The sequence below is a fragment of the Equus przewalskii genome, chromosome 2 (genome assembly GCF_037783145.1).
Source record: "Equus przewalskii isolate Varuska chromosome 2, EquPr2, whole genome shotgun sequence".
Taxonomy (NCBI): domain Eukaryota; kingdom Metazoa; phylum Chordata; class Mammalia; order Perissodactyla; family Equidae; genus Equus; species Equus przewalskii.
In genome coordinates this window covers 20,440,390-20,455,978 of record NC_091832.1, presented here as the reverse complement: position 1 = coordinate 20,455,978, position 15,589 = coordinate 20,440,390, and the positions used below count along the sequence as shown (strand labels likewise).

Sequence of the window (15,589 nt, the reverse complement as noted above, 5' to 3'; positions counted from 1 at the left end):
AAGCAACTCCACATCATCACTCAAACCTTTCACTGTGGCTGCCCAGGTGGACAAAGGTGGGTGTCACCTGGTATGCCACACAGATCTGAACAAAAGTGGAAGTGGCCTGGGGTGGTAGAAGCGATGTCACTTCCCGCCACGCAAATCCACTGGCTACCAACAGGGCTTAGAGCAGCATTGTGCTCATGTACACATAAGGGTGGCCTTGTGGAACATCATTCTGACAGCAGGTGGAGCCAGGCCGGGGGTGGAGGGCCAGCTGGCCACACCCTTCCTTGCAACACTTCCTCTCTTCCCATCACCCAGGGAATCTACCCTAGATTTCAGCCTCACAAAAAAAAGAAAAAAAAAAATCCCCCAAACCTACCTCTTCAACCTCGTTCTCTTATACTCACTGTCCCCACTTATGCAGTAGAAAAATGCTCTGAAAGAGGTAAGGTCAGGATATTCTCCATGAAGGAGAGCCTAGGGGAACCTTGGTCAGCTTGGGGGCACAGGTGTCAGAGCACACTTCCTAGAGGAGACGGCACCTGTGTTGAACTCTGCAGAGTGAATAATACACACAATGAGAAGAGCTCACGTTTATGCAACACTTACTAGATGCCAGCACGTCATCAGTGCTTTACTATGTTCTTTCACTTAATCCTAAATTCTTCCCTATGGGACAGATAAGATCATTATTAGTTTCAACTCACAGATGAGGAAACTGAATCAGAGAGGTGAAGAAACTTGTCCAAGGTTACCCAGCTTGTAAGGGACAAAACTGAGCTTCAGAGCCAGGCATTATGACATCTGAGCCCTCACTCTGCTAAACCCCACTGGACTGTGAGCCTTTGAAGACAGGGACTCTGATTCATTTCTGTACTCCCGGTACCCAGCATGGGTTCCAGCAGAGACGAGACATCTGTGAATGCTGTTGAGTGAATGAATGGATGAATTGATGGATGAATGAATGAATGTAGATGTATTTTCAACCCAAACAGAGCCTGTGGGTAACGAGTATGCGAGATTACAGTACATTAGTAAAAATCAAACTTTCTATTTGTCCTACAACAGTAGTTCCCAAAAGACATTCCATGGGGCATGAATTCTTGGAAACGTTAGGCACAAAGGGTGTCCATAGTCATGTGAGTTTGGAGAACTCTGGGTTAAACAAAACCAACCAGGTTTGTTTACTTCAGGGCTTCTTAAGGTCTTTCAGTTAGTGAGCATCTCCTGGGATCAGAGCCTCGGCAAACAAAATTTGGGAGGCCCCAAATGTGAGTCACCTTCTTTGGACTACAAGGGAGGGAATATAAGTTATTTACTATTGCATAACAAATTATCCCTGAACTGGGCAACTTAAAGCAACAATAAATATTATCTCACCCACTTTCTATAAGTCCGAGATTCACTAGCAGCTTAGGTGGATGGTGCTGGCTCAGGGTCTTACATGAGACGTGGTCAGAATGTCAGTCTAGGCTGCAGACATCTGAAAGCTGGACTGGAGCTGGAGGATCCACTTCCAAGATGGCGCACCCACATGGCCGGCAAGTTCCTCACCATGTGGATCCTCCATGGAGTTGCTCAAGTGTCCTCATGACGTGGCTTCCCAAGAAGGAGTGGTCCAAGAAAGTATGGTGGAAGCAGCAATGTCTTTTATGATCTAGCATTAGGTGTTGCAGACTATTGGTCCCACCACACTTTATTGGTCACGCACAGCAACCCTGGTACAATGTGGGAAAGGAATCATAGGGCACAAATACCAGGAGGCAAGGATCATTGTGGGGGCTTCTTGGAGGCTGGTTATGCAGAGGGCCTTCTGGTTCAAGCTTCTGGAACTTGGTGACAGGTGTGCGTCTCCTCTCCTCAGGACCATAGGTGAACACAGACTTCTGTTTTGAACCACTGCATACATCCCCAGCGGCTACTTGGGTTTCACCCTCTGCTCTCATTAGCGGCTTCTCTTGACCTCTTAAATGTCTTGACATTGTGTAATAATATATCCTAAGTGTCAGAGCTGGAACTTCTAGTCCAATCTCTTATTTTAAAGTTGGGGAAACTGAGGCCAATAAAGGCAAAGAAATTGTCCAGGATCACAGAGAAGTCAGTGGCACACCACGGCTTGCGGTTTTTCTGTTCCTTCTCCATCACACGTAGCTGACGAGATGCGAATGTAGATGCACTGGCCTGAAATCCCAGGGGTGCACCACATCCCTACTCAAAGCCTTGAACCTTCTACAGACCTGACCATAATGGGCCAAGGGCACGGTGTGCTCCAGGCCAGGGATGACGTAAGTGGAGCCCTTGTAGATGTGGGGGTATGGGAAAAATGTTATGGACTGGGCCCCTGGTGGCCCCATTCATAATTGTTTCATTTCTCTGATGACTCTGCCACCACCATCGAAGGGAATTACAGGAACTAGGAGCTTTCTCCTCAAAACCGGCACCTTGAGGCCTTCCCTCCTCTCCCAACGTGAGCTCAGCCAACCATGTAGGCAGTAGGACCAGCTACCCCTGTAGGTGGGAGAGCTGAATGCGCATCTCCGAGATGCCCGCTGACCCTGTATCTCTGGCAGACCTTGGATCTGCAAAGCACATCCCCAGGGACTGTGTCACTTCTGGGCACCGGGCCTGGCTCTCTGGTCACTGTCACAAGTGGCTTGTGAAGCCAGTTTCAGCAGGGTCTCCCCTCCACTTAGCTGTTGGGACTCAAAGTACTTGTCACAAGTTTCCATAAGCACGTTCTTTGTCTATAAAGTCAATATGTCTAATGATTATGGTAAACCTGAGATGACTCATTAAAAGCAGGATAAACAGGGAAATTCAGTGGGGAGCAAGACTGAATAGAAATAGAAACATGTGCCTGCCTGTACTGCCAAAATAAGGTCCATCTCAGCTCCTGTGTCCCCTAGAGAGAGGCACGAGCGGGTCCCCGTCATTCTGCAGCCCCAGCTTAGACCTCACCCTCCTCAAAGAGTCTTCTTTGATCACCTTCTTAAAGGTTTTGTCCTCCTGTTATTCCTCATTGCGACCCCTGTTTGTTTCCATCATGGTACTTAACACATTTTGTACTTCCCCGTGTATTTATTTACTTGTCTATTGTATATCTCTCTTACAAGACTGCAAGTTTCACGAGGATGTGGACAATGACTGTTGGATTCCCTGCTCTCCTCAGTGCCCAGCACAATGCTGGAATGCTATAAAGGACTGGTTTTTGGTAGAAGAGCCTTTTCTTTTGCCATATGCCCAAGATCTGAGACATCTGGAGGAGAGTCCATCTTCCTAACTTGGCAGCAGGACCAAATGAGAGCTTCCCCAACCCACTCTCACGGAGTGGCGTGAGCATCCCCTCCTGCATGGGTCTCAGATGCTGTGTCTCTGGCATCTGGCAAGGAGCCCCTGCCTGATCCCCAGCTGGTGGGCTGGGGCTGGCTTGCTGACCCCGCTCTTGTTAGCCCCCATTTCTCAGGAGTGGACTGTCCATCACATCTTTGCCCTGTCTGCGCCTGGTTGGATCTTTGAGAGGGTCCGCATAAACCCTCCGCCAGCCCACTCCTCCCTCTCCATCCTGTGCCGCCCCCTGAGGCAGGACCCATCTCTGACCTGAACGCTTCTGGGACCGCCTGGACTCAGCACGCGCCCCCCCTCCTGGGTGAACTCGTTCTACGCTTGGGGCTTCCTTGGGGGCCAACATCACACACCTACTGGCCTCTCAGCTTGTTCCTTCCTCCTTCTCCAGGACAGGAACAGGGCCCAGGCTGTGAATTCTGATGCTGACAATTCCTGCTGACTGACTTTGACTCTAATTTGATTGATATTAGTTTCTACATCACTTAGTCTAATTTTTGTTGAACGTTTATCACACTATAGAACTTCCAGGTGCAGAGAACCAGCCCCGGGTTTTGGTTAGCACGAGTTCTCTAGAAACTCAGTGAAGGTCACTCCTGAGCAAGCGATGCCCCAAGTCTGCTCTGGCCCTTGGGACTTGGATGTGTCACAGTCCTCTCTTCCACTGGGGCAGAGGTTTAGGAGACACCTGAGCACTTCGGAGGCCTTTCTTTGTTCATTGCTACCAGGGACACTTGAGGTTCTGAGTCAGAAGTCAGAGGACACAGAGGCAACACTCCCAGGGCCTTACCTTCCAATGAAAGTCCCGCAGCCACGATGAGCACTTTCCAGCCAGTGGCACTTCCTCCACTGAAACAAGGTTCCTATCTTTTTCCAAACTGCCACTTCACGTCCAGCCACTCGACCTCCTAAACAAGCTCTCCCTTTTCCTTTCATTCTGAACATTTTGAAGAAGAGAGGTGGTGATACCCGCTCACTCTCACAGGTGCATCTACGATCAGCTCTTACCTGTAAACACCCTGACGCCAGGCTCGATGTCTCTGTGCTCGCTGCTGATCCCCAGCCCCGTGCCCGGCACATAAATCTATGTTGAATAAACGTACCGAGATAATGGAAGGGGAAAGAGGTCATGGAGAACCCCAAGCCACTGCTCACACTAACAACCACAACACGCCGAAGGACACGTTAGATGGCAGCTGATTCTGTTACAATCACATCCAATATGTAGAAACACATTTACCATTCATTCCGCATTCTGTTACATTGTCTGTTTCTATCTGAGCCATCTTTTTTTGTGAATAGAGAACAAAGCCTATGCTAACACAGTTTGTCACTGAGCAGCCTGAGCTCTTTGCTTTCTAAACAGTCTGGCAGCCAGCATGTGCCAAGGTGTCAAAGCCCAGCAGCTTCGGGGTCTTGATTTTGTGAACGGCCCGTCCCCCACCCCTGCCATCCCCTACCTCTCTGCCAGGTGACCTCACTTTGCTCAAGGTGTCAGACCTCAGTCCACACGTGTCACAGCGAGTCACTCATGAAGGTATTTTCACCAACAGGCTCACTGCTCCCCCTTCATCCACACGCTGCCTGAATGGATTGCTCACGGGAGGGATGTTTTCACGTTGCCAAGGACACACGCGGACCTAAAGGTAACTAGGAAGTTTCAAACAGTTGGCATCTTCTGAAACAAAGATGTTATCACTGATCGGTAATCAGTTTGACTTCTTTTCACATCTGCCTCCCCATTATTTTCCTTATTATTTTGTGTTTTCCCACTGTTTATCTGCAAGACAGTTAACCATCCACAGATACCTGAGAGACTATATCATAATCAAAGGTAGAATGCCTCCAGTTGCCTTGGCTGGCTCAAGGCAGCACAAGTCCTTTATGTGTCTTATAGACGTTTCTCCAACGCGACTTCCAAGTTCAGGGGCAGCAAAGCACAGTAGACAGGGCACAGGGCTGAGAGTCAGAACTCACTAGCTATGGTGTGTCCTGCATCCCCTCGAATGTTTGGCTCAGGGGAGCCCTGAGTGTGCGCGGGGGGGCCACCACTGCCCCTCTTCTACTTGAGCTGCTCGCTCCCCTTGCCCCCTCCTTCTGCCCCACTGTGGGATGGGGAATTGTCACCCTGAGTATCAGAGCTCACTGAGCCACACTTCCCAGTGGGCAGGGAGATGCGCCTGGAGGTCAAGAGCAGTAAGGGCTGCCCTCTGGCTCTCTGTCCAGCGTCTCTGTCTGCGAGTGGGCGGGTGCGTGGGGACAGGCCTGTCTTGAGGGCTTGGCCATACTGGTGAAGTGAATGAAAGGAAGTCTCTCTCATTCAACAGATATTTATTGAGGCCCTACTCTGTGCCAGGCAAAGTCCTAGACTTATAGAGCTTACAGTCCAGTGGGAGGAGAAGAAAACAAACAAGGAAATGTGTGTGTGTCGAATGGCATTAACTGCTATAGAGAAAAACAAAGCAGAAGGATGGGAATGGGGAGGATGGGGGCAGGGCTATCATCTAGAGAGACCAAGAGGGCCTTCTCAGCAGAGGTGCCCTTGCAGCAAACTAGTTCTTGGTGATCGCGTGCTGGCTCCACCAATCGCTGCTTGCTTCCCTAAGGTCTCACAAGCTGTAACCCTTTAAGGATTAAACCTGAGGTTTTCTATGATCATCATCAAATGCCTTAGAATTTATACACTCCATGTTTGGAAGACACTATACCACCTCCTGTGTTCTCACCCCTTCCTAGTGACTCCTTGGGCTCCCAGGGATCTCACTTGTGACCTTACGAGCCCCGGGTTGGAATTCAGCCAGGACAGTTGAGTAGCTCCAGTCTGGACAGGCAAGACATGTGTTTATATTTTCTTCACCCATCTCAGCCTTTAGTTCCCTCCCACCAAGGCGTGCTTTCCTCTCTTCAGTCTGAGGATGATTCTCTTTGACAAAGAAGAGTTGAGAAGTTCCTCTTTGCATTATTTATCTCCCCCTGTGGCCAAAATAGCCCCATTCCCCGTTTCTGGGATCTGTTTGTAGTTTTCTTTTTTTTCAAGACTCAAGTTTCCAGGAGAGCACATCTAGGAAGTGAAACCAAGAAAAGTGCATGGCAACGGCGTTTTCTTTTTAGATTTTCAGAAAGCAATCTGAGGGAGTCGGGGGTGGTGGGTCTTCGAGCGCACCGTCAATTTGCGGTTAATTGGTTTAGAATTCATTAACCACATTTTCCTGCCTGCCTCTGCCTGTCTCTGGAACGGTGCATGAGTTTTCCAATTCTTTGAGTTGCCAAACTAATAATTCACCTACTTTATTTCCTGACTCGCAGTTAGTTTGTTTTAGTCTAAATAATGCATATTCAGCTTCATTAGCATATATTTGGATCATTTCCGACTTGAATGTATTCAATTCCATCAATTTGCCATTAGCAGGATCATTCAGGAGGGAAGTTTCTATATCTTTCATGCTTGTTCAGTCACTCTCCTCATCTTTACTGGGTGTGGGGGCAGGGCAGGGAGAGAAGGTGGGGGAGGGGAGGGGAGACGGTCTTCCCCATCAGCCCAGATTCAGAGGACACCCCACCTGAATGGGATGAGTGGGATCCAAATGTGCTTGGGAGTTTGGGATGCTAACGCCTGTACCAGGAGATTAAGAAGGGCAGAAGATGTGTGCACAGTCTACGGTGACCCTGGACCCAACCAATTATGTGATTCTCAGATACCAACTGGGTGTCGAACAATTCAATGCAGTTCTGACACTAACTACCCAGAGTTAGTGCGGACCCCACAGGTTAAGGGCTCAGTCCCACAAGACTGTCCACACTTCAGACAACAGTTGCAAGTCCTGGGCCACCTATACTTCTGACACACTATAAATCAGGAGTTCCCACAACCCCCTCCTCAGGTTCCATAATTTGCTAGAATCGCTCAGAGACCTCAGGAAAACAGTTTACTTACATTTACTGGTTTGTTATAAAGGATACAACTCCAGAACAGCCGAATGGAAGAGACACACAGGACAAGATATGTGGGAGGGGCTCAGAGCTTCCGCAGTCTCCAGATGCACCACTCTCCCAGCGCCTCAGTGTTGAGATGCTCACCAACCCAGAATTTGTTTAAACTGCATTGTTTAGAGGTTTTATAGAGGTTTCACTATGTAGGTGTGATTGATTAAATCACTGGTCATTGGTGACTGACTCAATCTCCAGCCCCTCTCCCCTCCCAGGAGGTTGGGGGTGGGACCGAAAGTTCTAAGCTTCCAATCAAGGCTTGGCGTTTCTGGCAAGCAGCCCCGACCCTGGCGTTATCTAGGGGTGTACCAGAGTCACCTCATTAGAATAAAGATGCTCCCATCACCCTTATCACTCAGGAAATCCCCAGAGTTTTTAGGAGCTCTGTGTCAAGAACTGGGGACAAAGATCTAATATCTTTCTTCTTATACCACAGTGACATTCGAAATGGGTAGACGGGCACCAGGATTGGCTCTCCAGGGGCTCTTGACATTCAAATTGAAATCAATAACAAGTTTCATTAGAGAAACACAACATACATTCATTCTGTCAATACCTATTGACCCCCTACTATGTGCCAGGCAGCATATTAGGTGCTGGGTATACAGTGGTGAATCAAGCACCTGTGAAACCATGTAAATGTCATGAAACTTACAACATGGTGGTGGTGATCTAACAAATACAGGCACGTGTATGTAACAGAACACAAATCAAGTTCCCAGATACTCTGTTGCTCCTTTTACACCTTTTGTTTGGTTGGTGGGCAATGGGAGGAAAGGATTTAAGAACCAAGAGAGGCCCAAATTACTCTAAACAGGACAGGGAAGTCAACATCTGGAAGGGAAGGTACCAGACATGGAGAAGAAGAGAAGGAGGTACAGGTGTCAGGAAGGGGAGCCAGGAGACTGGCTAAAGAGGTGCAAGAAAAGAGAGGAGAGGAGTGGCAGCGGTTTTGCTGGGCGATGTAGGCTGAGCTCCCTGCTCCATCTCCCCACATTAGGTGTCTGTGTTCCTCTGGGAGTGAGTGTCCGGCGGACATGTGCATCTTTGTGCAATGATAGGTGAGGCTGCATCAGCATGGCACTGGGAGAGATCTGTTACCTTTACAGCTTTCATATCTAATTACAATTCACAACAAATTCAGTGAAGGAAAAGAACAAGGACTGGGAGGTCGAGGAAGACTGATCTGAAGACGTGACATTTGAGTCGAGACCTGAAGGATAACAGGTAGCCGAGAAGAATGGATGGAAGAACATTCCATCAGAGGGAAGAGCATTGGGAAATCCCTGAGATAGGAAATTGCCCAGCTCGTTCAGGAACTGAAACAGAGTCATCTTGGCCAGGGCAGGAAAAAACCTTTGGGTTTGGGATGAGGAAGAAAGTAGATTCAGAAAGGTGTTCAGGTGAACTGATAAAGAGAGTGACGTCAGGGCAGTCTGCAAACAGGAGAGCAGAGGGGCTGAGTCTGGGCGGGCAGAGAGACCTGGACATCTTTCTGGGCTGTGTGCCAGGAAAGGAAGGCTCCCCAGAGCCCAGGGCATCCCCAGGGAGGGGAGTGGAGGGGCTCTTGTACAGACTAGACACAGACTCCTGCCCAGGAAGCCCAGGGTGGAAGACCCTTGCTTCTGCACCACTGTGTGTGCTTGTAAGAGAGAGCTGTGCAAGCCAGAGGGCAGGGAAGAGCCAGAATTCATATGATAGAGCAGAAAGGGCCTTGGGTTTGTGGTGCCCGAGTCGTAGGACTCCTGGCTGAGAGAGTGCATGCACAAGCATGCAAGTCAAATAGGAGAGAAAGTTCTGTTTTATCTGTCAGTAGCTGTGCAAGTGTCCTGTGCACCCCCATTCCTTCCCCTCTCTATATTTTCCCTAGAAGTGTGCATTGGAAAACATAAGCTGAGAGACCTAGGGGGAGGCCTCTGTTTCTCCCCCAACCTGTCACCGAATGAAGGGCATGTCACAAAGCCAGAGGGATGGCGTCGTGAATCAGGATGGACGAATCTCAATGAGCTGGAACAGTGGACTAACTCTAAAAAGATGAACTGTCCGTGGAGTAAACCGAAGCCCCATCCTTGGAGCACAGGGCAGGATGGAGAGACGTGGCTTAGTGACACACCCTCAAGTGGTCCACAAGCCCGCTGTGAACCAGCATCCCAGGAAGCTAGAGATCAGCCGCCACGTTAACAGAGGCAGGGAATCAACAAGAAAGAAGGCAACATCTTGCTCCACACCGCATGCATGGACGGATCTGGACTCAGTTTGTGGTCCAAAACTTGATACTGGAAGATATGGATATTACCAGGCCTTGTGAGCTATTCCTCATCATGGGATCTTAGACCTCACAGACAAATAAACTCAGCCTGAGTTTATTGTGATTTAATGAAACAGAAATCCTAGTGGAGAAAAAATGACCTCAGAGACATGCTCTGTCCCCTCACATCCCTATATGATTAGAGTGGGGGGCGGGGTGGGGAGCAGGGGTGTCTGAGGCCCAGCTCCCGCCCTTGTGGAAGTGATAATACAGCTGAAGAGAGAGGTCAGACTCCAAGGAAGGAAGACAGAGAGGGAGGGAGGGAAGAAAGAGAGAGAAAGAGAGGGAAAGAGGTGGGGAGGAGAGAGAAAGGAAACAAATGAGCTCTCAGCAGCAGCCTTTCTAATTGCACCCACTTCAGGTTTATAAAGAAGAGTCAAGCTCCACATCTATTCATAACAGTCCAAGGGCCACGACGCCCATGAACTAAGCCAGTTGGAGGATGATGCCCTGATGGAGTTAAGCTGGACGGCCCTCAGATAAAGGCTGGTCATGCTGCATTGTGGGGGTCTCTGCTGGACACCTCGGCCCTCTGCTAATCTAATCCGCCAGCATGCCTTCTGAGCGTGTACTCATTCTTTTCTTAATAAATAATAAAGAAGCGTTATTCCCTTAAGGATATACTGGGTACCCAGCCCATGTCATGTGTTAGGGACAAACCCATGGACGAGACCTAGTCTGTGCCCTTCAGGAGCTCATGGATAGGTAGGAGAGGAAAACATGCACAATTTCAAGGCAATTTGCAATTGCAGAAAAGGCAGCATAGGGATGGAGGACCACGTCTGGAGGGCAGGGCAGGACAGGAGCAGAGGGTGGCCTCTCTAAAGTAGAGATGACGGGCACCACCCCCTTGGTCCACTCCGCTGGCTCTAAGCCAGACCAGGCGGAGGGAGAGGCCAGGGACACAGGACCTCCATCATGCCAGACGATGGGGGTACAGACCTGTTTCTTTTCCTAGAAAGGGCATTCGAGTGTTTTCTCCTCCATCCCGCCCAGCTGAAGCCCAAGGTTTGCAATGATTAAACAGTAAAACCTTAAAGGCTGCTGCCAGGGAAGGAAGCGATGTGTCAATCAGGAATTCCGTGGTGCCTGCGTTTCTGTTCACGGGAGAAATGTGTTTTCAGCCTGGACTGACTCAAAGTTCTTCCTGCCGAAAGGCAAGGAGCTGAAACACTCCTCTTGTGTGCCAGTCATAAACTGGGATGCCTTGGCCCGGCTCACCCCATTCCCCCGGCAGCAATGTCTGTGTTCCCCTCACACACCCTTTTAGGACAGCGATCTCTGCGTCCCCACTCTCGGCCTGTGTTCTGGAGGGGAACTGCTCTGCTCTGCCCTGAGCCAAGTCTCTGACCCCAGTCATTGGCTAAGGAGCCAGCAGTTGACCCAAGCTGAGCCCTGGAGTCCTTGCCTGGGAGCTTTCAAACAGGAGATGGGAGAGAAAAGACGTTTTCTCTATTGACATAACACTATGATAAATGAAAGCCTGGAGCTCCCAGAGGCTGTGATTCTGACCTCATGGTGAGGCCAACTTGAGAGAATGGAGTTGACTCAGAGGGAAAAGCAGGACACGTGAGCCAGAGCAAGCCGGAGAGAGAGAGACAGAGAGACAGGGACAGAGACAGAGAGACTGAATTGTCCCTGGTTCTGGCTGTCCATACGGCTGAGCCAACCCCGTCCTTCCCGCATTTGGCTACATGAGCCAATAAATATCTCTACTGACACCTCAACTGCTTGTTATAAGGTTTGTATCATTTGCAATCAAAGCCTAATGTCCCTGTAACACACAGCGCACAGAAGTGGAGCATGAAGAGCTGACTGTGCACCCACAGAGGGAGCTGGTGGGAGAGGACAGTCCTCGAGGGATAAAGAACCCACGTGGTAAGGGAACGCCGTCAGAAGAGCAGCCTTTCAACTGGGGGGCTGCTGCAAAGGAAGAAACTCCAAACACAACAACAGAGAAGAAGACCTCTCACTTGGCTCTGTGCATTTGCAAGCAGAGGACAAACGCCTTCTGCAAATAGTACAGAGGGCCAGGCTGACACAGGCTGCACCATCCAGCTTAGAGGAAGCTGGACCCACGCAGAGGACAGAGGAGAGGGTCCACACAGGAGGGACGATTCGGGAAGAGGAGCAATTCAGATGGTACAGTATTCTTAGCAACCCCTCAAGGAAGAAGAAAAAAAGTAGAAACGAGGTGAGCGACCCACCAGCATGAGCTACAGTTACTGTTCATAATGCTTTCTAAGTTACCTGGTAGAAAATTATAAATAGTGTTTAGTCATCATCAATGACTAAGCCAGTTTAAGTCCGGAATCCCCCTGCCCCACCCCCAAACCTACCTTAATAATTGCAACCAAGATTCTGCATGTTGCTACTTCTTACAGAATCGGGGTAGAGGAATTCTACTTGAAGCAGAGAGGGCGAGAAGAAACAACAGCAGACACCAGGAAGGGACTCCCAGAGGAGAAACGGTCTACCAGCAGCCTCCGCTAACGCTGTCATGGACCCTCCTGCCACCGCCATCCTCACTGTACCTGAAAAGTGTGTGCAAATGGGGTCCCTTGCACACCCTTCAAGTCCGTCCCACTTATCCAGCGTCTGCTTGTTCTAGCGCTGTTCTAAGAGCTGGGTACGCAGCCGTGAATAAGACAGACAAGCCTTCTGTCCTCAGAGACTTCCGTGACAGGCAGGGACACAAGCAATAGGCAAATAAATAAAGGAGCGAGGTAACTACAGAACGTAATAAATACGTAAGATACTGTCATGTTCAGCATCTCATAAAAAGCAGGTGGAGGCCCAGAGAGGGTAAGTGACTTACCCTAAGCAGCAGCCCCAGGGGATGGAACCCAGCCTCTGACGGCTGTACCTGCTGCTAGTCCATCTCCATTCTGGGGCTCGATGAAGAAATGTGCAATGCTTTTTGGCAACTCCTGGGAGAATGCCCCATCGGCCTAAGTCCCCACTGCATTTGGTACACGATTAGGGTAATTATATGCCTGCTTTGCCAGGGGCAGTCCTAGTTTACACCTGTTGTCCTGGAGTAATTATTAATAGAACCCACTTTCACTTGCAAAGAGTCCATGTTTAGACAATAAATTATATGCTCCCCACCATCCATGGAGTACCCAGCCTCTGGATCCCTGGAGCATCTGGATGCCAGGACGAATGTTTTGTATCTTCCCCAGATGTTGGACAGCACAGGAAGTCCTGCTGCATTCTGCCCCAGAAAACCCTGCAGACCCACCTCCCTGGATACCGCCTGGCAATTAGGGGTCCGGCAGAGGGGAGGCATCTCTTCAGATGGCCCTCCTGGCCTCACCCCACTTCTACCCCCAGCTGTGGCTCTGCCCTGCCCCTTAACCCCTACCCATTACCAAGGATTTCTCCGGAAGACAGAGCTCACACTCACTGCGTGAGGAGCTCCTGGAGACAGCCAGCCTTGCCCTGGGCCCAAGGGAGCATCACTAAGTGTTTGCTGAATTGGAGAGGAAGCACAACACCCTTAGGTGAAATACATCTCAGAGAGAAGCCTGGGGCTCCCCATTTGACTCCAATACGAGTGCAGTTGAAATACTCCTTCTTCCTGAGGAAACAGCGTAGGCCATGTGTATCTGGCCCCTGGCCATATTGAGTCCCTGAGCTCCTGAGGTTTGCTCACATGGGCGTCTGGCTTCTGGGCCCTCAGCGTCCTGGGCTAGAAGCCTGTCCCACCCTAGAAGTGACAGGTGTGGGGCAGGTGCAGGTCTCCCGTGATAGAATGATTTCAGCTCAGTGTGGACACCCAGGATCCGGTCTCTGGGGCCAGGGTCCCAGCAACCTGAGGGGGCAGGCTCAGAGGCAGGGGAGGGCCTGTGCCTACCCGCGCACATCCCCGCAGGTTGCTGGCACCCTCCCCACAGCCGCCAGCACAGCTGGGCAGCAGCAGGCGGCCTCTTCATGCAAATTAAATAAAGCAACCTTTTTATCTGTTGGCTGATTCCCTCTTTTGAAGAAATCAACTACAAATTCATTTTTCGGGAGAAGCAATTACAATGATGGATGGAATGTCAGAGGAAGGGAATCAAACAGCAGCCTGGAGACCTGGGCCGGGGCGCCTTCTCGGGGCAGGAGAGGGGACGCCTGTCAGCTCCCATCCTGGCGGGCTCTCCCTGCCCCGCCTCCCCCTCCCCAGTTCTGCGGGGTGAGGAAGGGCCCCCCTCACCACAGCTACCAGTCCACTTTGGCTCTGTAAGAAGAGGCAGAAGAGGTACCATAAGAGGCGTAAGTTGTGTTCAATGAATGATGAGAACTTATGTGCCAGGCACATTAGGCATCACCTCCTTTGATCTTCACAGCTGCTCTGCAAAATACTATTGTACCCATTTCATAGGTGAAGAAACTGAGACGCATTAACTGACTTGCTCAAGCTCATGCAGCTAAAAGGGGAGCAGAATTAGGACCCAACCCTCATTCCACTGCAGTATGAGCCCTTCCAAGGAAAGCGAGGGTTAGCTCAGAGCTAAGAGACCAGTCAGCCCATCCCCCCGCCCACGCCCCCCTGCCCCCCCCCCCCCCCGCCCACTCCAGCCACCTCCTGTTTGCAGATGGGGGAAAGGAGGCTAGTTCCAGGCCACGGGGCCATGCATTTGCTCGACTAATAATTATACACAGTTGCAGGCACGGTTCAAGGATGCAAGAGCTCCAAGTTCACAGTCATGGCTTCAGCTGCCCTTGCCTCTGGGTGGGGAGCTTTGGAGAACAGAAAACTCCTGTGGACTTGACACAGGACTCCCAGTGGGAGCCCAGCTCCACTGCATGACCCACGGTCGCCACAGCCCTCCGTGCCGGAGAGGAGGACACGGAAGCTGCTACAGGGGAGGGGCTCACACGAGTCCTGTGGTGCCAGCCCAGAGGCAGGAGCCCCGGCTCTCAGGGAAGGGCCGAGCTGGTGGCAGCAACTGCCAGCCTGTCAGTTCCGGGGAAACCCTTCTCAGAGATGGATCTGGGCTTCTACTTCAAAGGCTCCAGTGGTAAAGACCTGCTAATTGTTTGAAACACATTTTCAGAGAAGTGTGAACGCTCTCTCTCCACACCTCCTGTGAATTCCAGGAGAGCTCAGGGAAGCTGCTCCCTCGCCTGGAGCTGGAGGGGGCTGGGGTGTCAGGGACTAAGTCCCATCCCCATCGTTCCACCTCCCAGGAGAGTGGAGATGACACCCCGGGAGCTGTTAACCCTGGGGAGGAGGGGACTGAATCCCGAGGGCTCAGTGCACTGAGAGTTTGGGGCTCATTGCAGACTCTACCCACCTTCATAAGAGGTGACAACAGGTTACTCAGTTATTAAAAATAATAGCTCACGGGGCCAGCCTGGTGGCGCTGTGGTTGAGTTCACACGCTCTGCTTCAGTGGCCCAGGGTTTGCAGGTTCAGATCCTGAGTTAGGACCTAGCATTGCTGATCAAGCCACAATGTGGCAGCATTCCACATACAAAATAGAGGAAGATTGGCACAGATGTTACCTCAGGGCCAATTTTCCTCACCAATAAAAAAAAAAAAAAAGAATAATAGCTCACACTTCCATTGAAGCCTGCTGTGTGTCAGGCTCAGTTCTAAGTGCTGTACCTATCATAAATCCCTACTCATTAGAATCCTCATTGCAACCCACGACATATTATTTTGTCCCTTTTTACAGATAAGGACACTGAGGCACCGAGAGTTTAAGTAACTTGCCCAAAGTCACTGTCAAAACAGAGAAGACGGTATTAGGCCCCAGGCAGCCAGTCTGTGATGAAGGGACATAACACAGGGCAAGAAGTGAGTGGCTGCAACTCACCGGCCCTCCTCAAGCCAGGCCCTGCTCAGAGGGCAGGCAGGGCAGGGAAACTGAGGACCATTCGGAGGAAAGACCATAAGCATTGATGGTACACAGATCTGGGAACGAGGATTTACCAGCTAGGTGACCATGGAAGGTGACGGTCCTTTCTCTG

General features: G+C 50.5%; 2 protein-coding genes across 5 annotated transcripts in view; one reads left to right on the top strand and one right to left on the bottom strand.

Annotated features, from left to right (window-relative positions):
• Positions 1-15,589, bottom strand: part of GRIK3 (glutamate ionotropic receptor kainate type subunit 3) — a 215,776-nt gene that overhangs the window by 113,620 nt on the left and 86,567 nt on the right. The gene's annotated exons all lie outside the window — the stretch shown is intronic.
• The window catches only part of LOC139078904 (uncharacterized), a 91,374-nt gene continuing 87,910 nt past the window's right edge, over positions 12,126-15,589 (top strand). Inside the window, exon 1 of the mRNA XM_070591157.1 lies at positions 12,126-12,155. Within this exon, the coding sequence (XP_070447258.1) occupies positions 12,126-12,155 (30 nt within the window). The remainder of the gene's footprint in view (positions 12,156-15,589) is intronic.